The sequence below is a fragment of the Dasypus novemcinctus genome, chromosome X (assembly GCF_030445035.2).
Source record: "Dasypus novemcinctus isolate mDasNov1 chromosome X, mDasNov1.1.hap2, whole genome shotgun sequence".
NCBI lineage: Eukaryota > Metazoa > Chordata > Mammalia > Cingulata > Dasypodidae > Dasypus > Dasypus novemcinctus.
In genome coordinates, this window is record NC_080704.1 from 116,450,155 (window position 1) to 116,474,212 (window position 24,058).

The following is a 24,058-nucleotide window of genomic DNA, read 5'->3' on the forward strand; positions in this document are numbered from 1 at the left end:
CAGAAGAGTTAAATAAATGGTAGGACATTCTATGTTCTTAAATTGGAAGAATAAATGTTATTAAGATGTAAATTTTACCCAAAGAGATTTACAAATTGAAAGCAGTCCCAATCACAATTTCAACAGACTTTGTAGAAATGGAAATGCCAGTCATCAGATTTCTATAGAAGTAAAGGGGCCCTGGATAGCCAAAATCATCTTGAAACAGAACAGAAGTAGATGTCTCACACTTCCTGATTTTAAGTTATTACAGAGCTTCAGTGTTCAAAACCATGTACAGGCATTAAGACAGATATATAGGTAAATGAAATTGAATTGAGAGTTAAGAAATAAACCCTCATGTCTATGGTCAGTTGGTTTTTGACAGGGCTGCCAAGTGCACTCAATGGGGAAAGAATAGACTCTTCCACAAATGGAGCCAGGAAAACTGGATATCTACAGGCAAAAGAATGAAGGTGGAGCCCTACCTCATAGCATATATAAAAATTAACCCAAAATGTATCAAAGACCTGTATTTAAAACCAGGGCTATAAAACTCTAGATGGAAGCCTAAGGCAGCAACTTCAGGACCTTGTGCTGTGCAATGATTTCTTAGACTTTATATTAAAAGTATGAGCAGCATAGGTAAAATGGGGAAATGGAAATTCATAAAAATTAAAAACTTTTCTCAACCAAAGGAATTCATCCTGAAATTAAATACACAAACTTTAGAGTAGGACAAATATTTGGAACCACATATATGATTAGATTTTAGTACTCAAAATATAAAAAAATCATACAGTTGAACAACAGATAGAAAAATAACCCAATTTTAAAATGTAGAAAAGACATAAATAGACATATTTCCAAAGAAGGTATAGAAATGGCCCAAAAGCACATGAAGGAAATGCTCAACATCATTAGCCATTAAGGGAATTCAAGTCCAAACCAAATTAGATAACATTTCACACTCTCTAGAATTGCTACTATTTTAATTTTTTTAAAAAGGGAAAATAGCAAGTATTATTGTTATTTATTATTGTTAGAAATGTAAAATTGGGTAGCCTCTTTGGAAAACAGTTTGGCAGTTCCTCAGAAAGTTGAGTATACAATTACCATGTGAACTGTGTTTTAGTTTCCTTGTTCCTAAAACAAATAACATGCAATGGGTTGGCTGAAACAATTGGAATTTACTGGCTCACAGTTTTTAAGCTAGGAGAATTCCAAATCAAGGCATCATCAAGGCCATGCTTTCTTCCCCAAAATTGACTTTCTGGGCCTGGCTGCTAGTGATCCTTGGTCTTTGATTCCTCTGTTACATAGCAATGCAAATGATGGCCCCTCCTGGCTTGTCCCTTCTCTTCTGGAGTCCATTAATCTTCAACTTCTTGCTTCCCCTGACTTTCTCTCTTTTTGAGGTTCATTCTGCTTATAAAGGACTCCAGTAATAGGATTAAGGCCCATCCTGAATGAGTTAACTAAAGTAGCCTCATCAAAAGGTCTTACAATGGGTAGGATTATAGGAATGGATTAAGTTTAAGAACATGTTTCTATGTTTCTCTGGTGTACATAGCTATAAGCCACTGTACCAGTTTATCCCACATCTAGGTATATACCTAAAAGAATTGAAAGCAGGGACTCAAAGACATATTTGCACACCACTCTTCAAGGCGACATTATTCACAATTGTCAAAAAGTGTAAACACAAATCCAATGGATGTGTCATGATAATGGGAACGAGTGTTGTTGGGGGGGGGGGGAGAGGGGGGGGTGGGGGGGTGGGGTTGAATGGGACCTCACATATATATTTTTAATGTAATATTATTACAAAGTCAATAAAAAATAAAAAAATTAAAAAAAAAAGTGTAAGCAAAACAAGTGTCCATCAACTGATGAATGGATAAATAAAATGTGGTAAATAAACACAATGAAATATTATTCAGCCATGCATAGGTAAATAGTTCTGATGCATGCAACAACATGGATGAACTTTGAAGACATCACGTTGAGTGAATAAGCCAGAAATAAAAGTAAAAATATTGTATGATTTCACTGCTGTGAAATAATTAGAATAAGTTCATTCATAGCTTTGGAAACTAAAATACGGATTACCATGAGCTGGGGTGGAGGTAGGAAATGGGAGTCAATGCTTAATTAGTACTGAATTTCTGCATGGGGTAATGGAAAAGATTTGGTAATGGATTATATTGATGGTAGCACAATATTCTGGAAGTAATTAACACCACCTTAATATATATTTGAATGTGGTTAAAAGATTAAATGTTAGATTGTCTATATATTACTAAAACAAAAATTACAACATAAACTGTGGACTATAGTTAATAGTTCAATTATAATAGTATTCTTTTATCGACTGTAACAAAGGCCCATAATAATGCATAGTGATAATTATGGGTGTGGTGAATATGAGAACTCTCTATTTTCTGCATAATTTTTCTGCTAGCCTACAACTTCTGCAATAAAAAATCTTACATTTAAAAAGGACATCAAGTCATCTAACTTTTCACCTTAAGAAACTAGAAATATATAACCAATTAAAATGAGCACAAACAAAATGTAGGATATAATAACAAGAACAGATATAAGTGAAATTGAAAACTGAAAAGCAATAGAAAATTTCTATGTAGGCAAATGAGGGTATTTGATAAAAATCAACAACATTAATACACCTTTACAATGACTAACCAAGAATAAAGCAAGAAAAGACACATTTTAGCAATATTTGGAATGAAAGAGTAGGAATTCATTTACTTACAGTAAATGAATAATGACAGAATGACAAATCATTGTATGCCCATAAATTATAGAATTTAGATGAAATCAACCAGTTCCTTGAAAGACATCAACTACTGAAACTCGCTGAAGAAGAAACAGATATCCTGAGTGACCCTATATCTATTAAATAAATTGAAATTGTAGTTAAAAGACTACCAAAAAAGAAAACTATAGTTCCAGATGGCTCCACTGGTAAAAGTCTCACAAATATTTAAACAAATAAGAATTCAATACAATCTCATCTCAACAATATAAGTGAATGGATCACTTCACAACCATTGTATGAGGACAGCATTACTCTGATATCAAAACCAGGCAAAGACTTTACAATTCAAGAAAACTATAGACCAGTATCTTTCATGAACATAGGCTTAAAAATCCTCAACAAAATTACTGGCACATTTAATCTAGAAACATATAAAAAATAAACCAAGTATGGTTTATCCCTGGAATGCCAGGCTGGTTCAACATTCAGAAATAAGTGTGCTTTGCCATATCAAAAGTCTGAAGAAGAAAAATGTATTATAATTGCAATAGATGCTGAAAATTTTTTTGCCGAAATTCAACAAAAATGTACTCTCAGAACATTAGGAATAGAAGGGAACTTCCTTAACATGTTTAATGACATTTACCAAAAAATCAAAATTAGCGTTATATTTAGTGGTGAAAGACTAAATGCTTTCTCCTTAGGATATAGAAAAACACATAAATGGCTTTCTCAACTCTCTTTTTCAATCTTGAACTGGAAGTTTTAACCAGTTCTAAGTCAAGAAAAATAAATGAGAGTAATACAGATTAGTAATGAAGAATTAAAACGGCTACTATTAGTAGGTGACATGATTTTCTACTTAGAAAATCACAAGGAATCTACAAAAACAGCTCCTAGGATTAAAAATGAGTTTCATAGGGTTGGAGAAAACCAAGTTAATATACTAAAACTAAGAGAAATGAACAAATATAACTGAGAATACAACTATGGGCTAAAGTAGGTGTATTATTATTCTAGTAATGGAAACACTTGTAATATTGATATAAATTCAGTGATTAGCAGAGGTCTGAGGGGAGGGAGAGGGAACAACATCTGTAACATGGGATATTTTTGAGGCATTGGAATCATTCTATAAGTTATTACAATGATGGAAACCAGCCATTATACATTTTGTCAGAACTTGTAAAATTGTGTGGTGCAAAGTGTAAAGCATAATGTAACCTATAGACCATGGCTAGTAGCTATGCTTCAGTATGTACTCATCAACTGTAACATGTACCACACTAATGAAAGTTGTTAATAGAGGAAAGTATGGGAGGGGGTAGGAGGTGGTGTATATGGAATCCCCTATATTTTTGATGTAACATATATGTACTCTAAAGATCCTTTAAAAATAAAGAAAAATATTTTAAAAAATTAAACAGGTTTCTGCAAATGGAAAGAAAATTAATTGTATTTCTATATACTAGTAATGAACTACTAGAAACAAATTTAAACAATATTAGTATAATTTACAATAGCATCAAATAACAGAATTCTTAGGTATAACTCTAGCAAAATACATGCATGATCTCTGTGTAGAAATTTATAAATCAGTGATGACAGAAATCGATGATCTAAATAAATGGAAAGATAAACATTTTCATAGATCTGAAGACTCAATATTGTTAAATGTGGGAGTTTGAAATACTTATATGGTTCCGCAAAAGAGAAAGGTTGTTTACGAACTATTTTACTCCTGTGAATGTAAGACCCTTTCAAACTGGAATACATCAGTGAGGCATGTCTCATTTTGAGTCTCCACCCAATTGCTGGGTCTGGTAAAAACCGAGACACAGGAAGAGAGAGCTCTGCCATGCGTGATCATGCCATATGTGAGAAAGGAGAGGCTCAAAGACCTGAGGCCTAGGGAGAGATGAGCCATATGCCTGAAAGCTTGCAGCTGAACTTGGGAAGAAAGCAGAAAAGCCAAGCCTGAGAGGAGACCCAGTAAGAGACAAGCCCTATGTCTGGTTACTCACAGCTAAGCTCTGGGAGACAGTACAGCCAGGAGGGGAATGCAGAAACCTAGTCAGAGATTGCCTGCCATCTTCTTCACACATGGCAGCTTACTCTGGTGAGAAAGCACCCTTATGCCCAAGGACAACACAAAGTAGGACTACAGGCCAAATTTGGCATACAGGAAGTATTTTGCTGATGCTTGTGCTAGAAGAAAACATGGAGTCTTTTTGATCATAGGTTAGGCAAAGACTTCTTAGATAGGACACAAAATGTACCATCTGTTAAAATAATTAATTGGGCTTCATTAAAGCTATATATATTCTATAACATATATCTGACAAAGGATTTGTAACCAGAATGTATAAAAACCTCTGAAAACTCGATAATAAAACAAACCCAGTAAAAAATAAAATATCAAAAATTGATAAAATGTTTGAACAGATACCCTGCCAAAGATAATATCCAAATGGTTAATGAACACATGCAAAAGATCCTCATCATCATTAATTTGGGAGATATGAGTTAAAACTACAATGAGATACCATTACACACAGATTAAAATTGGCTTTTAATAAGAAAGAAAACTCATGATATCAGATGCTGCCAAACATGAAGAGTAAATGGAACTTCTCATACATTTCTAGATATAATGTAAAATGGTGTAGCCACTTTGTAAAGTAATTTGGCGATTTCCTATAGTTATACACTTACTATACAACCAAAATCCACTCCTAGATATTTACCCGGAAATATGTGAACTTTCCCACAAAAACCTGTATGATAATGTTCATAGTGGCTTTAGTCATCATCACCAAACCTAGAAACAACCCAAAGGTCCTTTTGTGATGAATGGATAAACAAAGAGTGATACTTCCATGCATTTGTGTGCTTAGCAATGAAAAGGAACAAAATACTTACACAACACAATGGATGAATATCAAATGCACTATTTTAGGTGAAAAGACATACTCAAAAGGCTGCATATTCTATTATTGTATTTAAATACCATTCTGGAAAAGGAAAAACTATAAGATGTAAAGTAGATCAACACTTGCCAGTCAATTATGTGGGAGCAAGTTGACTACAACTGGGCATCGGGAGATTTTTGGGTTGAAGGAACCATTCTTTATTTTTTTTATTGGTAGTTATATGACAATATATATTTTTCAGAACTCACCTAGGAGTACATTTAAAAATTTAATTTTAACATGACAACATGGATGAACCTTATGGACATTATGTTGAGTGAAATAAGCTAGGCACAAAAGGATGACTATTGTATGGTCTCACTGATAAGAACTATGAGTGAACTTGTGGATTTAAACTATGGAGTATATGTTAGTAGGAGACAGAATGTAGGTTGAGAAGGGGGAGCGGATACTGAATGCATGTAGAATGTTGAATAAGGTCAATTATAAATATGTGCTAATGGATGGAGTTGATGGTAGTACATTATAATGAGTATAACAAACACTGCTGATATGTAAATATGATTGTGTCTGAAAGGGCTAGTTGAGGAAGATTAATGTTAATTGAAAAACAGCTAGAGGATAATCTAGAGACTCAATGAATGACATAGTCATTTTGGTGGTAGATGAGGATTGTGGTTAATAATGTAAATACAAGAATGTTCTACTACAAGGTATTAAGAATGTGTGATATATGGGAAAAGTACAACTAATGTAGCTTATAGACTGTAGTTAGCAGTAATATTGTAATAATTTTGTAGCAAAGGCAAGGAAGTTACCTATCAATGCTAAAGGTTAAAAAAAGGAATTTTGGATTTAGTTTTATGAGATATGATTATGTTCAGCATTTTTTCTTCATTTTTCTTAATTAACAAGGAGAACTTTGTCATGTCATTTAACCGGTCTGTGCTTATATATGTATCTTTCTCAACACTGGAGAAACAATTGAGTTTGTTTTTAGGATTAAATGAGATAAATGTGCCTGGACAAAATTTGTTAGAATAATGCTTATGGAAGCATTTGCTAACTTGTCTTTTATCTGTTATTTTATTTTTTCAAGTTTAAATAAATTTTACTTTAAAAATGAATTTTAATGTATGTAAATTTTTAAAATGTTAGAGGGTCTGATACAAGATAGACAGATAGTGAATTTTCTAAGTTCTAAGAGCCGACTTAATGATGATAGTAGAGGCTTGAACATGTTTATAGGCCATCACCCCAAGTTAGTAAAAAGAAAGATGTGGAAGTTTACCTTAAATAAAAGGTAAATTCAAAAACATCATTTAAACTTATAAATATTTGCCCAATATGAGTTACAAGTAAAATAAATGTGTAGTTTGTAATTTTTTGTACAATTATTTGTGGTTGATTTACATACATAAATTGAGAGCTCAGCGTATGCTCAATTAGAAGACTATAAGTATTGATGGATCCCCAATCATTTGCTCTTTGGAACCTATGTGTACTTTTCTTGCTCAGTGAATGGCCAGCTTTCCAATATCCTTGTTTAATATAATCTGCATTTTTACATGGGTATTATGTTTCCTAAGAACTAGTGACTCAGTTGTTATAATTGTTAATATCTAAACTATATTTATTTCCTAAAGGTGATCTTGGGCCAAGTGGACAGCCTGGTCCAATGGGACTACCTGGCCGGCCAGGAATAGGTGATCAGGGACCCCAAGGACCACCAGGGATTCCTGGACTAGTAGGCCAACCTGGTAAGATTGGACTAAATATGCATTTGTAGTACTCATCATACAGATTGGTTACCTGATCGATAAAGAGTAATCTCTGTAACAGTTTTGCAGAAAACAGATATGAGAGGTAGCATGTCTACTTGCTTAATTTTATAGAAGTGAAAAATAACAGGTAACAGATTAAGAACTACTTTAGTTTTTGATATTTCCTTCCTGGTTCATCTGAATTTGATTTATTTACAATAATGTAATTCAATAATTGCTGTATGTTGCCACTGATATATAATCAATGAGCTAGAGATAGTTCTGGGATCTCAAGACCTAAGAATGCCTAGTGTTGATCATTTTGGTCTGAAGCTGTACAGCATTAGTAAATCTTTGTCTGTGAAACCCCAACATTTCTTAGCACAAAGGAACTAGAGTTACGATTCAGCAAAATATTGTGTTGCAGATATTTTCTAGATGTCCTTATTTCTTTTTCTTTTTAAAAATAAATAAGAGGGAGTAGATGTGGCTCAAGCGGTTGAGCACCCTCTTCCCACATGGGAGGGCCCGGATTTCATTCCCAGGACCTCCTGAAAAAAATAAAAACAAACAACAAGCAAAAGAAGCAAACCAAAAAACTGTCAGGAAAGCCATTGTGATTCACTGCTAGAGCACTGGCTTCCCCATATGTGGTCCCAGGTTCAATCCTTAGCCACCAGAAACTCAAAAAATAAAAAAAATAAAAAAATTTAAAATAAATGAGTTTTCTTTAAAAATAAAAAAATTAAAAATTTTAAAAATGTAATGGAGAAGTTAAAAAATAAAAAAACGAGTTAAATTTTCTCCTCTTTTACCCCCAAACCAGCAACCACACAAATTATTTATGTTGAAAACTTAGCTATTCTTTAATTACTTGGGCTATAATATAGTAAGAGGAAGTGATACATATAGTGTTATATTAGTGCTCATTATTGGTATCTCAATATACTTCACAAATATAGTAATATGAAATATGTCTTCACTTTTTATAGTATTTTATTATGAAATGTTAGCATTGGCACTGCCACCACTGTGCCAGATAAATAGGATTCTCTGATCTTCAAAGTGAATTTTTATTTGAAAGGATGACTACTTTGCTTATAGTTTGTTTAAGGGACATGTGGTAAAAGACAGCAAATAGTTCTTAAAATCTCAGCATCTTCCTCTTATAAAAATAATTGCCTGTGAATCTTCAGCAATAAAATTAGATCTTATTATTGAAAGGTCACTGGGATGATCATTTAGCTCATCTCCCAACTCCCAGTCTATTAGAGGAAAATATTCCTCTAACCCATTTAGCAGATGAGGATTAACAATGTTAAGTGATTCACTTAAGTCGTACAACTGATAAGCATTGGAGTGGGAATTTGCACCATGTTTTTAGTATAATTATTTTCCCATAAACATATTACTTTTTAACCACCTTATTTTTTGGAATGGTTCAGTATTACAGAAGCTTTCTAAGGTTAAATATCTTTGCAATGTCATATATTTTGTAAAATCTATTGGAATGCTGAGAAACAGAAGTTAACAACAACAAAAACTAATAATGTATTATTAAAGCAGCCTAGAAAACAAAGCCAAAATACAGTAAAATCAGTCCATGTAAATAATTTATTTAGTAATTAATCATTTTTGGAGATTGAATCAATATATAATAATACATAATAACTTAGAACAAGACAAATCCAATTGTGGTCAACAGACTGGTGTGAGATTACAATTTTTACCAGTCTTTAATGGGAGAAAGACCGAGATTGAGAATAAACACTTCAAAACTTTTATGACAATTGGACAGTGCAGTTGCATTTGTAGAATATAATAACCACAACTGTATTTTGTATGTCTTTGGTATTTTCATTTTTTAGTATTTTTTTATGGATTTTACAAAAATATTAGTCCTTGATGGGTAGGGAATTAAGAAAAGATTGTTCTTTTACTCAAAATCATTTAAGAAGCATTGTCTTAGTGCAATATGCTTGAAAATCCTAAAGCTTGATTCTTAGGTCATTTTATGTACATGATACTTAAGGTGTCTTTAGCTCTGTCTCGGGTTTGTTATACACAAGGGTCTATAAAATTTTCCTAGAAAAATAATCAGATACATGTTTTTAAAACTCCTTCAATACTTGATAATACTGGTATTATACTACCTAGGCTTACAAGGAATACCAGGAGAGAAGGGGGATCCAGGGCCTCCTGGATTTGATGTTCCAGGACCACCTGGTGAGAGAGGAAGTCCAGGAATTCCTGGAGCACCTGGTCCTGTGGGACCACCAGGATCACCAGGGCTCCCAGGAAAAGCAGGTTCCTCTGGCTTCCCAGGTAATTTTCTTAAAATCCCTGATTTTAGATTCAAGAAATTAAAACTGATATGATTCCAGTAGATGATTTTAATGTGCACTTTTCTGGATGAAAATATCCCTAAAGGAAGAGTTTTGTAAGTCTTCAATTGTAGGAAACGCATTTTGCTATTTGCACTAGACTTACCCATGGTTGCATAATAAGTCACTCCAAAACTTAATGACATAAAACAGCCTTTTTATTTTGCTCAAGATTTTGCAGATCAAGAATTAAGGGGATAGTTCATATTAGGGTAATTACACTCCTTCCATGGTGGTGGTTTTCCAAGACAGAGAATCCCAAAAGCTAGTGTCCCAAAAGCCCCATGTGGAACCTGCAAGGCTTTTTATGATCTAGTCACAAAGAATCATTTAATCCAGGGCCAGGCATAAAGTCCGCCCGGATTCAAGAGGAAGAGACTACACAGGGTTTGAAAACTTGGAGGTGTGTTTCATTGGGAGGGGGTATCTTTGGAGACTGCCTACCATGGTGAGTAACTTTATTCATGGGTATAGCAATTGTAGTCACTAAGGATATAGCAGGCAAAGAAGAGTAAAACTTAACAGTGCCCTCCCTTTAACCTGCAATAGTTTTCTACTTGATATCTTAAAACTTTGCTTTTAACTTTCCAGTATAAAGAAAATGTAAAAGTTACTTAATGATATTCTTTAAAGGTACCAAAGGTGAAATGGGTGTGATGGGACCTCCAGGCCCACCAGGAATTTTGGGAATTCCTGGCAGGAATGGTACTCCTGGTATTAAAGGTAATATTAAGTATTTGTGGCAGATATATGAAAGAAAGAACATTAAATATCACTTTATGTTAATACAGTATATATTTTATTGCTTTAAAAGAAGCAATGCTTAGTTATGTTTTGTTTCTATGTGAAATGGCGTTTAAGTAAGTGCTGTTTTCAAGTTGCTGTGATACTCAGCTGGATACTATGAAATATGGTGAATACACAATTCAAAATTTTAAAAAAATACGTAGGAATCAAACGTTGAGAAAATTTTAACAGTCCCTATCATTAAGGCATCCCAGAAGAAAGAAAGATTGCCATTTGAGTGTGAAAATGTATGCAAGCTTAAGTTATTAATAGATACTAAGTTGCATGAATGTTTTAGATGGTTATCAGCTTACCCAACTATGAAACATATGAATAATCTTTATATACATTTCATCCTGGATGGAAGAATCTTACTTGTTCTATCTTCCCCACACATCCTGGTTTTAGGTAATGATGGTTTGCATGGTGATCCAGGACCTCCTGGTCCTGCTGGAGAAAAAGGTGGTAAAGGAGAACGTGGCCTTCCAGGCCCTCCTGGACCAATGGACCCAAATCTACTGGGCTCCAAAGGAGAAAAGGGGGAACCTGGCTTACCAGGTGAGTGCAGTCATTTATTTTTTAATGGATTTTCTGGTATATGTAAATTTTAATTCTTAATAGCATAAAAAGTGACTTGTAGCTCAAGATTCAATAACAATAAGCACTTAGGGATACATCAAATTTTGATAATGAAAATAAATTCCCATTCCATTTGTACTGTTTGATCACCTTTTGCTTGAGTACTTTTTTTTGTAATTTGCCTATCATAAGCTATGAGGTTTTAAAATAGACTTAGGCTATAACCTCAGGCCTTCCAGAAAGTAATACAGGATGTGGTAGAGAGAAAAGGATATTTAACCAATTTAACCATAATCACTTGGAAAACAGATATCAGTGTTTGGGAAATTGGCTAGGCCTTTACATTTATTTTAATTTATTGAAGTATATCACTCATACATAAACATACATAAATAATAAGTATACAGTAATAGTTGTGAATTTACAAAGCAAACATATATATCATCATACAGGACTCTCACACTTCACCCTACCATTAATGCCTTACATTGTTCTTAAACATTTTTAACAATGATTAAAGAGCATTGTCAAAATATTACTACTAACCAAAGTGTTTTCCCCCAACCCCCCCGTTATTATTATCTTTATACCATTTATATATGAACATACATAAACAATAAGTGTACAGTAAAAGTTGTGAACTTACAAAGCAAACATGCATGATATCATGCAGGGGTCCCATAATCAACCCTCCATCAACACCTTGCATTTTCAACAGATGTTTGTTACAAATTATGAAAGAATATTGTCAAAATCTTACTACTAATTATAGTCCTTATCTTATATTTGGTGTATTTTTCCCTCAATCCACCCTATTATTTTTTAATATATTTTTTAAGATGCAAGTTGAAAACTTATAAAACAATCATGCACATGTGCAGAATTCTCAAACAACACGCCTCTATCAACATACCACATTATGGTAGAATATTTGTTACAAATAATATCATCTGATTTTTACCACATCCATAGTGTACATTTGGCACACACTTTCCATACTGCCCCATTATCAACACAGTACATCTTTGGCATAGGTACAAGAATATTATATTATTACAGCCAACCACAGTCCATAGGTCATTCCAGTTGTATCTTTCCCATGTTTCACCTTCCCACCAACCTGCAATAGTGATGTACATTTGTTCTAGCTCAAAAGGACACTTTTGCATCTGAACCATCAACCATAATTTTCATCCATCTCTTGGTTTCCTGTGCTATTCTGTTTTTGAATATTCTCTAGCATTCTGTTAATTGGCATTTACCTATCTAGACTACCATTTTCAGCCCCATCCCCATTTTTAAACTAGCTGTTACTATGTATTACCATCCACTCTATACATTTCCACACTTTTACAGTAAAGCTAATTAAAACTGCCACATTCATTGAACATCAGTAGTCCATCTCAGTCCTCCTCTTATCTCCTTTAAGAAGCTACCACCTACCACCAGGTCTTGGAGCAATTTTCCTACAATTTCTTCTAGAAGCTTTATGGTTATTACTTTTATTTTTAGGTTTTTGATACATTTTGAGTTAATTTTTTAAAAAGCTGTGAGATAGGTCTCTTCTTTCCTTCTTTTGGCTATGGATATCCAGTTCTTTCACCACCATTTATTGAATGGACTGTTCTGTCCGAGCTGTGTGGGTTTAACAGGCTAGTCAAAAATCACTTGACCATACATGTGAGGGTCTGTTTCTGAACAGTCAGTTTGGTTTCATTGGTCTATGTGTCTGTCTTTATGCCAGTAACATGCTGTTTTTACTGCTATAGCCAGGCAATATAATTTAAAGTCTAGAGAGGAGTGTTCACTTTTTCTTTTTAAAATGTTTCTGGCTTTACGGGACCACTTACCCTTCCAAATAAATTTGATAACTGTGTTTTCAATTTTTAAAAAATGCTGGTAGCCTTTTGCGGGGGGGGTTGCATTGAATCTCTATATCAATTTGAGTAGAATTGACATCTTAATGATATTTAGTCTTCCAATCCGTGAGCATGGAATAGTCTTCCAGGTATTTAGGCCTTTTTTGGTTTCTTTTAACATTGAGCTGCAGTTTCTGAATACAAGTGCTTTACATCATTGGTTAAGTTTATTCCTGTCTGAGTTTTATCTGTGATATTTTATTTTCATCACTCTTTGATACTTTTAGTTGCTTTTATTGATATAATCTTCATTTCTAAACTCTCTTCTAGGCCTCTCTCCCTTTTCTTTCCTTTTCAGACTCTAGCACACCCTTTAGAATTTCCTATAAATCTGGTCTCTTGGTTAGAAATTCAGTTTCTGTTTATCTGTGAGTAACCTAAACTCTCTCTCATATTTGAAAGACAGTTTTGCTGAATATAAGATTTTTGGCTGGAATTTTTTCTCTTGTTGTATCTTAAATATATCACACCACTGTCTTCTTGTGTTCATGGTTTCTGGTGAGAAATCAGCACTTTATCTTATTGGGTATCCCTTATATGTTACGCATTGCTTTTCTCTTGCTGTTCTCAGAATTCTTTCTTTGTGTTAGGCATTTGGCATTCTGATGAGTATGTGTCTTCATATTGGTCCATTCAGATTTTTTCAAATTGGAGTATGTTGTGCTTCTTGGACTTGAATATCTATGTCCTTCAATAGGGTTGGGAAATTTTCTGCCACTATTTCCCCAGATACTCCTTTTGCCCCTTTTCCCTTCTCTTCTCCTTCTGGGACACCCATGACTTGTATGTTTGCATGTCTTTGGCTGTCATTTAGTTGCCTAAACCCTTGTTCAATTTTTTGCATTCTTTCTTCATCTGTTCTTTTGTGTTTTCACTGTCAGAGGCGATTTCTTCAAGCTCACCAATCCTTTCTTCTGCATCTTCAAATCTGCTATTTTATGATTCCAGTGTTTTTTTAATTTCATTATTGCACTTTCATTCCCATAAGATCTGCTATTTTTCTATGTATGCTTTCAAACTCTTCTTTGTGCTCATCCAGTGTCTTCTTAATATCTTTAATCTCTTTAGCCATCTCATTGAATTTATTAAGGAGATTTGTTTGAATATCTATGATTAGTTGCCTCAACTCCTTTATGTCATCTGGAGGCTTATCTTGTTCCTTTAACTGGGCCATATCTTCCTGTTTCTTGGTGTGGATTGTAATTTTTTGTTGGTGTCTTGGCTTCCGGCTTACTAGAGCATTTATTCTGGGTGCAGTTTTTCTCTTTAGTTTCAGGCTTCCTGCAATTTCTCCCTTGCTGGTTGTGCGGTAGGAGCCAAGGATGTAGTTGGTGCTATCACCTGTGGAGGTTCACGCTGCCCTCATTACCCCAGGGACCAATGATGCTTCTCCCAACTTTATCCTCTGCCAGGGGTAGGGACAGAGTCACAGCTTTGTGGAATAATCCAAGTTGTGCAGGCTAGACTGTATTTGCCCAGAGAGAATGATGAAGCTTCATGCCCCTTTTTCACATGCTTGGGGCAGGGATGGAGCTGCAGGTGTGGGCAGCAGTCTATGCAGTGGGGGTCCAAGATAACCGCAGTTGTCCCGATTGACTACCGATTTTTCAGTCTGTGCCAGCCAAATGTACCTGTAGTTACCTGGATAGGCTGCGACTGCAGGCTGATTTGGGTGAAAGAAACCGGTTCCTACCATCACTCTGATTTTCAGTTAGCCTGGCTTCCCTTCAGGCTGGGGACAGAGTCAAAATGGCAGCTAATGGCCTTTTTCAAACCCGGACAAGTTCAAACTTTAGCTCCTCTTAGGGTTGTACTCTAGCCAGCCAAATCCACCAATTAGTAGCTGAAATTGGCCAACCTCTTCCTCCCCTCCTCCTCCTCCCCTGTTTTTGGGAAATGGAGCTTCAAATTCCAACCACAGAATAGCTTCTGGGGCAGCCTGCACTGCCAAAGTAGGATGATTACCGGCCTCCCTGGCTTGGCCAGTAATTTCCCAGAGAGGCTGGTGCAGGGCCCCAGCTTCCTCCCTTCCAGAGATGGTATTGAGGCTTACGCTAGAGCTACAATCTGATCTGGATGGAAAGAAGCTGATCCCCACCAACACTGCGGTTTTCAGTCCACCCTGTTTCCCATTGTGCCAGGTGCGGAGTTAAGATCGTGGCTTCCAGCCCCTTTCTGGCTTGGACAGTTTCAAACTTTAACTGTTCCCAGGATTATACTTTAGCCCATTGAAATTACTCATCAATAACTGAAGTTGGTGCCCAACTGTCTCTTCCTTCCCCATTTTGGGGAAGTGGAGCTTTCAGTTCCAGCTGCAGAACATCTTTCAAGGCTGCTTGTGCCTCCAGTGGAGGATGGGCACCAGCCTTCGTGGCATGGGGCACTCTACTTAAGAATGTTTTCTGCAGATGGACAGTCTCCTCCTTCCCTTTCTTCAACAGTGTTGCAGGATGCTCTTTTGGTCTCCTGGAGCCCCCAAACAGGTGCTTCAGCTAGCTTCAGAAAGCTCTGGGTATTTACTAACTTCTCTGTAGCAGGAGCTGACTCTAGGAGCTCCTTACTCCACCACCGTCTTGCTAGTTGTCCAGACCTTTACATTTTTTTTCTTTGAAACCGGATGGGGATGAATACTACATTGTTGTGCTACAGTGTTTTGATATGTATATCATACTTGGCTTTTAAATACAGTTCACTGTTCTACCTTGGCAGTGTAAACTAGTTTTGGACTATGAACAGCCAAGGTCAGCCCTGGGGGAGTTCACTGAAAGTAGGTCTAAGGAACGACTGTGATATTATATGATATTATAGTTTTATTAGAACCAAATAAGGTGTGAAGTAAAACATGGATTTTTTCCTTCAGAAAACATGGATAAACATAAATAAGTTATAAAGCCCTTACGATTCTTAAAATCCAATCTATATAAAATAGCCTTTTGAAACAGCTCTGTTTATTTACAGTTTATAGTAAACATTCATTAATACTGTCAGTCCCTGAGGGGGTGGGGGGAGAGAGAGAGAGAATGCACCTGTTGTAAGTTTCCCTATGAGCAGGAACTGGTAGAATTTTCCCTCAAAAAGAGTTTAAGATATTGTTGGAGTTTGTGTAGTCTTGTAAGAGGTGAGTCACTCATATTTTATTGCTAACATGGGATCTCTTTCTTGGCTTACCTTTTGCAAGTCTTCTTTTCTCTTTCAATATACCTTGTATAAGATATGGGAAGTAAACTATTCTTGGCCTCTAATATAGGGCTATTTAAGAGATATCATAGAGATCATCTGAACCAATTCCTTTATTTTACAGTGTAAGAAACTGAGATCCAAAGAGAAAAATGACTTAATTATTGAGTACTATGAATTTTTTGGTAGTAGAAAACTAAAAAGTACAGGATTTTATTATAAGTTTAGTGCTGATCATTCATCATTTATCGGAATATCACCAGTTCCTCTTTCCCACTCAATGTTCAGAATTTTGGTAGCTTGCTTTGGCAAATTCATTTAATAGATTAACTCTATCAGTCTAATTTTATCTCTTTTCTACTCATCCTTGAAAGGAATTCCCGGAATTCCAGGGCCAAAAGGTTACCAGGGCTTGCCTGGAGACCCAGGGCAACCTGGACTAAGTGGACAGCCTGGATCACCAGGACCATCAGGTATGTATGATAGACAACCTCTAGCAACTGGGTAGTTGGTCCCAGACCCTGAAAAAGTAACTGTTAATCTAGTTTGATGATGCTTTACATCTGGTCATGATAATATGCTTGTTTAGCTACTGAGATATACAACTCTGACAAAAATATTGCCGTTTGTCCTAAGCTCCATCAGTCAAAATTTGTAAGCTATTTTCTTTGCTCAGTTTCTTCTTTTGTGACAACTAGAGTATACACAGAATAGAATTGCAATAAAGTAAGATGCTGTATTCTTCACATATATTTTCACATTTGTAAATCCATTATCTAGTAGGAGCCTGAAGAGTTCACCTTTTCTAGTTTAATTTTTTTTCCCTTCAGATAAATCAATCACTAAGCAAAGCAAAGCAGATGGCTCTTGATTCTATTTTTGAAATTTTATAGGGATGAAAATTTTACAACCTCCCTTGTTAGTCTGTTATACCATTAATAACCCTTACAGTGAATGTGGTTTTGTTTTTCCTTAATCCTAATAAACCTCCTTTTTGCTTTTTAAGCCATTTTCCTCTCATTTGGACCCATTAAGGAAATAATGAACTGGTCCCTATCCTCATTATAATCCTTTAAATCAGTTATTCTGCCCTAGCTCCCTAACACATTTCCCTGATGTATTTGGAAAGAGACATTATCTCCCTGTCCCTCACATCTTCTGCATCCCACTTCCCCAAACTGGAAATCAGTGTGAAAGAAAAAAAAAAGTTTAGGGAGCAACACTGTAGTCTTGGAAAATACCTAGGTGACTTCCTAGACCTAAGCTCCAGGAAGAATGTGGAAACACAGCAGCCATATCTGTTGGGCATGATTTTCTAATACCTCTCCATCTACCCTTACCTTATCCTGGCCTTATGTACTAGGAGTATATCCTGACACGTTACAGTCTTTCTTCTTCTTGATCACGCATAATCAGATTCTTCATGGAAAATGATTTCTGAATTTTAAAAAACTGCTTATTATGTATCTATGATAAGTACAGTAAAGGTAGTTATACATTCACCACAAACAGGACTTTAGAATATTGCAGTTGTTTTAGGGCAAGAAACAATTTGTCCTGTTAAAATTTTTGCGTTTATTTATAAAGTTGTACTAGGAGACCTCTATTACCATGGCTGTATTTTAATATGTTTCTAAGGAGATTCCTTAGTTACCTTTGCCTGTTTTATGCTGAGTGAGATCTGAGGACCTTAACAATATATAAAGATTTAATCCATCCAATCACATTCTTGCATTTTATTTTCTATCCATTCCAAGAAACCAGGAAACCTCAATATTGAAGTCATCACTTAATTTTACTAATTTCTTTTTTAGGTCCCAAGGGTACCCCTGGTCTCCCTGGGAAGCCAGGACTTATGGGCCCTCCTGGACTTAAGGGGAATATAGGTGATATGGGTTTTCCAGGTAGGTGATGAAAGTATTCTAAATATTTAATCCCAATAATCAGAGGTGGTTTTTATTTTATTTTATTTTATTTTATTTTTTATCAGAAAAGTAGCTTGTGGTGATAGAAAATCAGACTGAAACACTTAAATTGATCAGTGGAGTGAGCCCTGTCATTGCACAAATATCTGAAGTGGGAATTAAGGGATGAAGCTTTAGAAACCTTAGAAATGAGAATTCACAAGCATGTCTTTTCTCCTGTTGTAGCTCTTTCACCTAATCTTCCTTTTAAAAAGATTTTTATATAATAGAGTTTGTGGAACTCATTATTATATAGCTCGGAATTTGCACCATTATTTTTCTTAACTTTTTGCTTGGTCATATGCATCTAATGCCACTGATAAAGATTATTTTGTAAATTATTGCATATTTTAATAGGCCCTCAAGGTGTGAAAGGGTCTCCTGGACTTCCTGGACTTCCTGGAAAACCTGGCTCCCAAGGATTCCCTGGACAGAAGGGAGACAAAGGTGATCCTGGTGTTTCAGGCATTGGTCTTCCAGGTCTTCCAGGCCCCAAGGTAAACATATTCAAGGCATCTGTCTGAGCAGATGTGACTTTTCTTTAACACTTTGCTTCTTCCTAATTGGTCATTAAACTATCTGTAGCCTGGCATGGTATATTCTGGGTAAAAGATTGGTTTCCTCTCTTTTCTCTTAAAATTTTTTAAACAAATCAAATTTATTGATACATATTAACAAAGTATGAAGTTCATCCAAATCAGTTGTACAATCAGTGGTATTTGATATAATCACATATTTGTGCACTCATCACTTCAATAATTATTAGAGCATTTTCATTATTTTAATAATAATAAATAGAGAAACAGGCAAACTAGAAAATTCCTCACCTCACAATCTTATGTTTTCCCTGCTGTACATAGCTCCTTTTTCTGACTTTTCTTGCACAATTACTTATTTGTTTATTAAGCAGTTTTATTGAGATATAGTCACAGACCACACGATCCATCCAAAGTGTACAATCAGTGAACCCAGTACAATCAAAATGCTGTATATTTATCATCCCCAGAAATTTAGAACAATTTTACTACTCCAAAATGAAAGACTCCACACCCCTTAGCATTACTTCCTCAGCCCTGCACAACCACCAATTCAATCCCATCTCCATAAATTGACCCATATTTAGTTCTTATATAAATGCAATCATAAACTCTGTAATACTCTGTGTCTGGTCTCCTTCACTTAATATAATGTTTTTGTTTTGTCCATACTAACATTTTGCAGTGTTAACATACATTTGTTCAGCTTCAAAGAAAAATGGTCTTATATGTACAATTTTACCATATTCATATTTCACATAATATATTAATATTTCACAAAATATAATTAGTTCATAATAGGGCAATCACACAGTATGTGTCCTTTTGTGTTTGACTTACTTGACTCAACATAATATCCTACAGTTTCACCCATGTCGTCATATGTTTCACAACTTCATTTTTCCTCCTGCTGCATAATATTCTGTTTATATATTCCACAATTTTTTAATCCATTCATCAGTTGATGGACACCTGGTATATTTCCAACTTTTGGCTATTATGAATAACACTGCTATGGACATCGGTGTGCAGATGTCTATTCGTGTCAGTGCTCTCAGTTCTTCTGGGTATATACTTAGCAATGGTGTTGCCAGGTCCCATTGCAAGTCTAAGTTCAAATTCCTTAGGAAGTACCAAACAGTCCTCCACAGTGACTGTAGCATTCTGCATTTCCACCCACAGTGAATAAGCATTCCTATCTTTCCACATCCTCTCCAACATTTACAGTTTTCCAATTTTTAATAGCAGCCAGTCTAACAGGTATGAAACGATATCTCATTGCAGTTTTGATTTGCATTTCCCTAATTGCTAGTGATGTTGAACATTTTTTCATATGTTTCTTTGCCATTTGTATTTCTTCTCTAGACAGTTGTCTTTTCAAGTGTTTGGCCCATTTTTTAATCAAATAGTTTTTCTTTTTATTGTTATGTTGTTTGGTCACCTTATATATCATGGATATTAAACCTTTATCAGATATGTGATTATCAAATATTTTTTCTCATTGAGTCAGCTGCTTTTTCACCCTTTTAACGAAGTCCTTTGAGGTGCAAAAGTATTGAATTTTTAGGAGGTCCCGTTTATCTATTTTTTCTTTCGTTGCTTGTGCTTTGAGCATAAGGTTTAAGAAACTACCAACTACCAGGAAATTTTGAAGATGTTTTCTTACATTTTCTTCTCGGGATTTTATGGTTGTTGTTTTTATATTTAGGTCCTTGATCATTTTAAGTTAATTTTTGTATAAGGTGTGAGTTAGGGATCTTCTTTCTTTCTTTTAGATATGGCTGTCCAATTCTTCTAGCACCATTTGTTAAATAGAGTGTTCTGTCCTTGTCAGGTGGGCATAACAGCTTTCTCAAAAATCACTTGACTGTAGATATGAGGGTAAATTTCTGAGCTTTTGTTTCAGTTCCATTGGTTAAACTGTCTATCCTTATGGCAGTACCATGCTATTTTTACCAGCTAAGTAATATGCTTTAAAGTCAGGAAGTGAGTCCTCCAACTTCATTCTTATTTTTTAAGACATTTTTGCCTATTTGAGGCACCTTACCCTTCCAAATAAATTTGATTATTTGTTTTTCAATTTCTGCAAAAAAAATCTGTTGGGATTTTTATTGGTATTGACTGCATCTGTAAGCCAGTATGGGTAGAAATGACCTCTTAACGGTGCTTAGACTTCCAGTCCATAAACACGGAATGTCCTTCCATTTATTTAAGTCATCTTCCATTTCTTTTAAGAATGTTTTGTTGTTTTCTGAATACAGATCCTTTATGTCCTCAATTAAGCTATTCCTAAGTATTTTATTGTTTTATTTACTATTATAAATGGAATTTTTTTCTGATTTCTTCCTCAGATTGCACATCAGTAGTGTAAAGAAATGCTATTGATTTCTGTGTATTAATCTTGCAGCCCACCACTTTGCTACTTTAGGGAACTCATCAATTAATTCTAGTAGCTTTAATGTGGACTTTTCAGGATTTTATAGATATAGGGTCATGTCATCAGCAAATAGTGAATGTTTTACTTCTTTCTTTCCTATTTTGGTGCCTTTGATTTCTTTGTCTAGCTTAATTGCTCTAGCTAGAACTTCAAACACAGTATTGAATAATAATGTTGACAGTGGACTTCCTTGTCTTGTTCCTGATCCCAGCAGGAAAACTTTCTGTCTTTCACCATGGAGTACAATGCTAGTAAAGGTTTTTCATATATGCACTTTACCATATTGAGAAAGCTTCCTTATATTCCTATCTTTGGAGTGATTTTATCAAGAAAGGGTGCTGTATTTTGTCAAATGGCTTTTCTGCATCAATAGTGAGGATCATATGATATATTCCTTTCTCACTTTCTCTGTGTGGTTTATTCCACTAACTGATTTTCTTGTGTTGAACCACCCTTGCATACCTGGAATAAAATCCGATTGATCATGGTTCTATAATTCTTTTTATGGTCTTTTGGATTCGATTTGCAAGCATTTTGTTGAGGATTTTTGCATGTATAGTCATTAGAGGTATTGGTCTGTAATTTTCTTTTTTTCATAGTATCTTTATCTGATTTTAGTATTAGGGTGATGTTGGCTTCACAGATTGAGTTTGGTAGCATTCTTTTCAATTTTTAGGAAGACCTTTAGCAAGATCAGAATTAGGTTATCTTTGAATGCTTGGTAGAATTCACTGGTGAAGCCATTTGGCCCTGTGCTTTTCATCTTGGGAGGTTTTTTATGACTCCTTAAATCTCTTGTGATTGTTTTGTTAAAGTTTTCTATTTCTTGTAGGGTCAGTGTACCTGGTTGGTATTTGTCAAGGAATTTGTCCATCTTGTGTATATTTTTCGTTTTTTTAAACATAGTTTTTCATAGTATCCATTTATGATCTCTCTTATTTTTTCTGGGTCAGTGGTAATGTCCCCCCTCTCATTTCTGATTTTATTTATTTGTGTCTTCTCTCTTTATTTCTTTATCGGTCTAGCTAAGTGTTTGTCAATTTTGTTAATCTTCTCAAAGAACCAAATTTTGGTTTTGTTCAGTCTCTCTATTGTTTTTGTTGTTGTTGTTGTTCTTGATTTCATTTATTTCTACTCTGATCTTTCCTATTCCTTTCCTTTGGGTTAGTTTGAAATTAGTTTGCTGTTCTTATTCCAGTTCCTCCAAGTATTCATTTAGGTCTTCAATATTCTTTTTTACTGTAAGCATTGAGGGCTATAAATTTCCCTCTTGGTACTGGTTTTGTCGTGTCCAAGGAGTTTGTTCTCATTTTCACTCATTTCAAGATATTTGCTGAATTCTCTTGAAATTTCTTCTTTGGTACATTGATTATTTAACAGTATGTTGTGTAATGTTCATATATTTATGAATTTTCCCTTTTTCCATCCGTATGGATTTCAGTTTCATTCCATTATGATCAGAGAAAGTGTTTTGTATAATTTCAATCTTTTAAAAATATATTGAGATGTGTCATGTGACCCAACATGAAAAGAAGGTACATCCTGCTGTTTTATTTTATTTATTTATTTATTTTTATTGATTTTGTAAAAATATCACATTAAAAAAATATATGAGGTCCCATTCAACCCCACCACCCCCACCCCACCACTCGCCCCCCAGCAACACTCACTCCCATCATCATGACACATCTATTGCATTTGGTAAGTACATCACTGGGCATCTCTGCACCTCATGGTCAATGGTCCACATCATGACCCATACTCTCCCCGATTCCATCCATTGGGCCCTGGGAGGATTTACAATGTCCGGTGATTGCCCCTGAAGCCCATCCAGGGCAACTACAAGTCCCAAAGGCGCCTCCACATCTCATCTCTTCCTGCCATTCCCCATACCCATCAGCCACCATGTTCACTTTTCCCACTCCAATGCCACCTTTTCTCTGTGGACATTGGATTGGTTGTGTCCGTTGCACCTCTATGTCAAGAGGAAGCTCAGATTCCATCTGTTTTAGGGTACAGTGCTCTATAGATGTCTTTTAGGTCTAATTCATTATTATTTGAGCTCTCTGTTTATTTATTTATCCTCTGTCCAGATGTTCTTTCCAATACTGAGAGTGGTGTATTAAAATCTGCAAATATTATTGTAGAGACATCTATTTCTCCCTTCAACTTTGCCTGTATGTGCCTCATGTATATTTAGTATAGTTACTTCTTCTTGCTTAATTGCCCATTTTATTAATATATAATGATCTTCATCCCTTATAACAGTTTTTCACTTAAAATATATATTGTCTGATATTAGTATTGCTGCTACAGCTCTTTTTTTGGTAACTGTTTCTCTAATCTTTCACTTTTAACCTGGTTGTGCCCTTATGTCTGAGGTGAGTCTCTTCTAGACAGCAATTAGATGGTTCATTTTTTTTTTTTATCCATTCTATCAGTCTATGTCTTTTGATATGGGATTTCAATCCACTAACATTCAATGTTATTACAGTCAAGGCATAACTTACTTCATCCATTTTGACTTTTGGTTTCTCTTGTTGTATCATACTATTATCAACCTTTTTACCCTTTAATTTAACCTTTCTAATAGTCTTCCTTTCTACACTCTTCTCCATGTCGCTCACCCTTGATTTCCCTTTCAGGCTGTAGCACTCCCTTTAGTATCTCTTGTAATTCCGGGCTTTTGTTAACATATTTTATCAGTTTCTATTTGTCTATGAAGACATTGAATTCCCCTTCATTTTTTCAGGTCATCTTTGCTGGATACAGTTTTCTTAACTGGCAGTTTTATTCTTTTAGTACCTTAAATACATAAT

General features: G+C 35.1%; 1 protein-coding gene across 1 annotated transcript in view; it reads left to right on the plus strand.

Moving 5' to 3' along the window:
- Positions 1-24,058, plus strand: part of COL4A5 (collagen type IV alpha 5 chain) — a 420,087-nt gene that overhangs the window by 316,804 nt on the left and 79,225 nt on the right. The window contains exons 30-36 of the mRNA XM_058291987.2: positions 7,341-7,454; positions 9,615-9,782; positions 10,475-10,564; positions 11,036-11,185; positions 16,677-16,775; positions 18,117-18,206; positions 18,624-18,763. Coding sequence (XP_058147970.1) covers positions 7,341-7,454; positions 9,615-9,782; positions 10,475-10,564; positions 11,036-11,185; positions 16,677-16,775; positions 18,117-18,206; positions 18,624-18,763 — 851 coding nt within the window. The remainder of the gene's footprint in view (positions 1-7,340; positions 7,455-9,614; positions 9,783-10,474; positions 10,565-11,035; positions 11,186-16,676; positions 16,776-18,116; positions 18,207-18,623; positions 18,764-24,058) is intronic.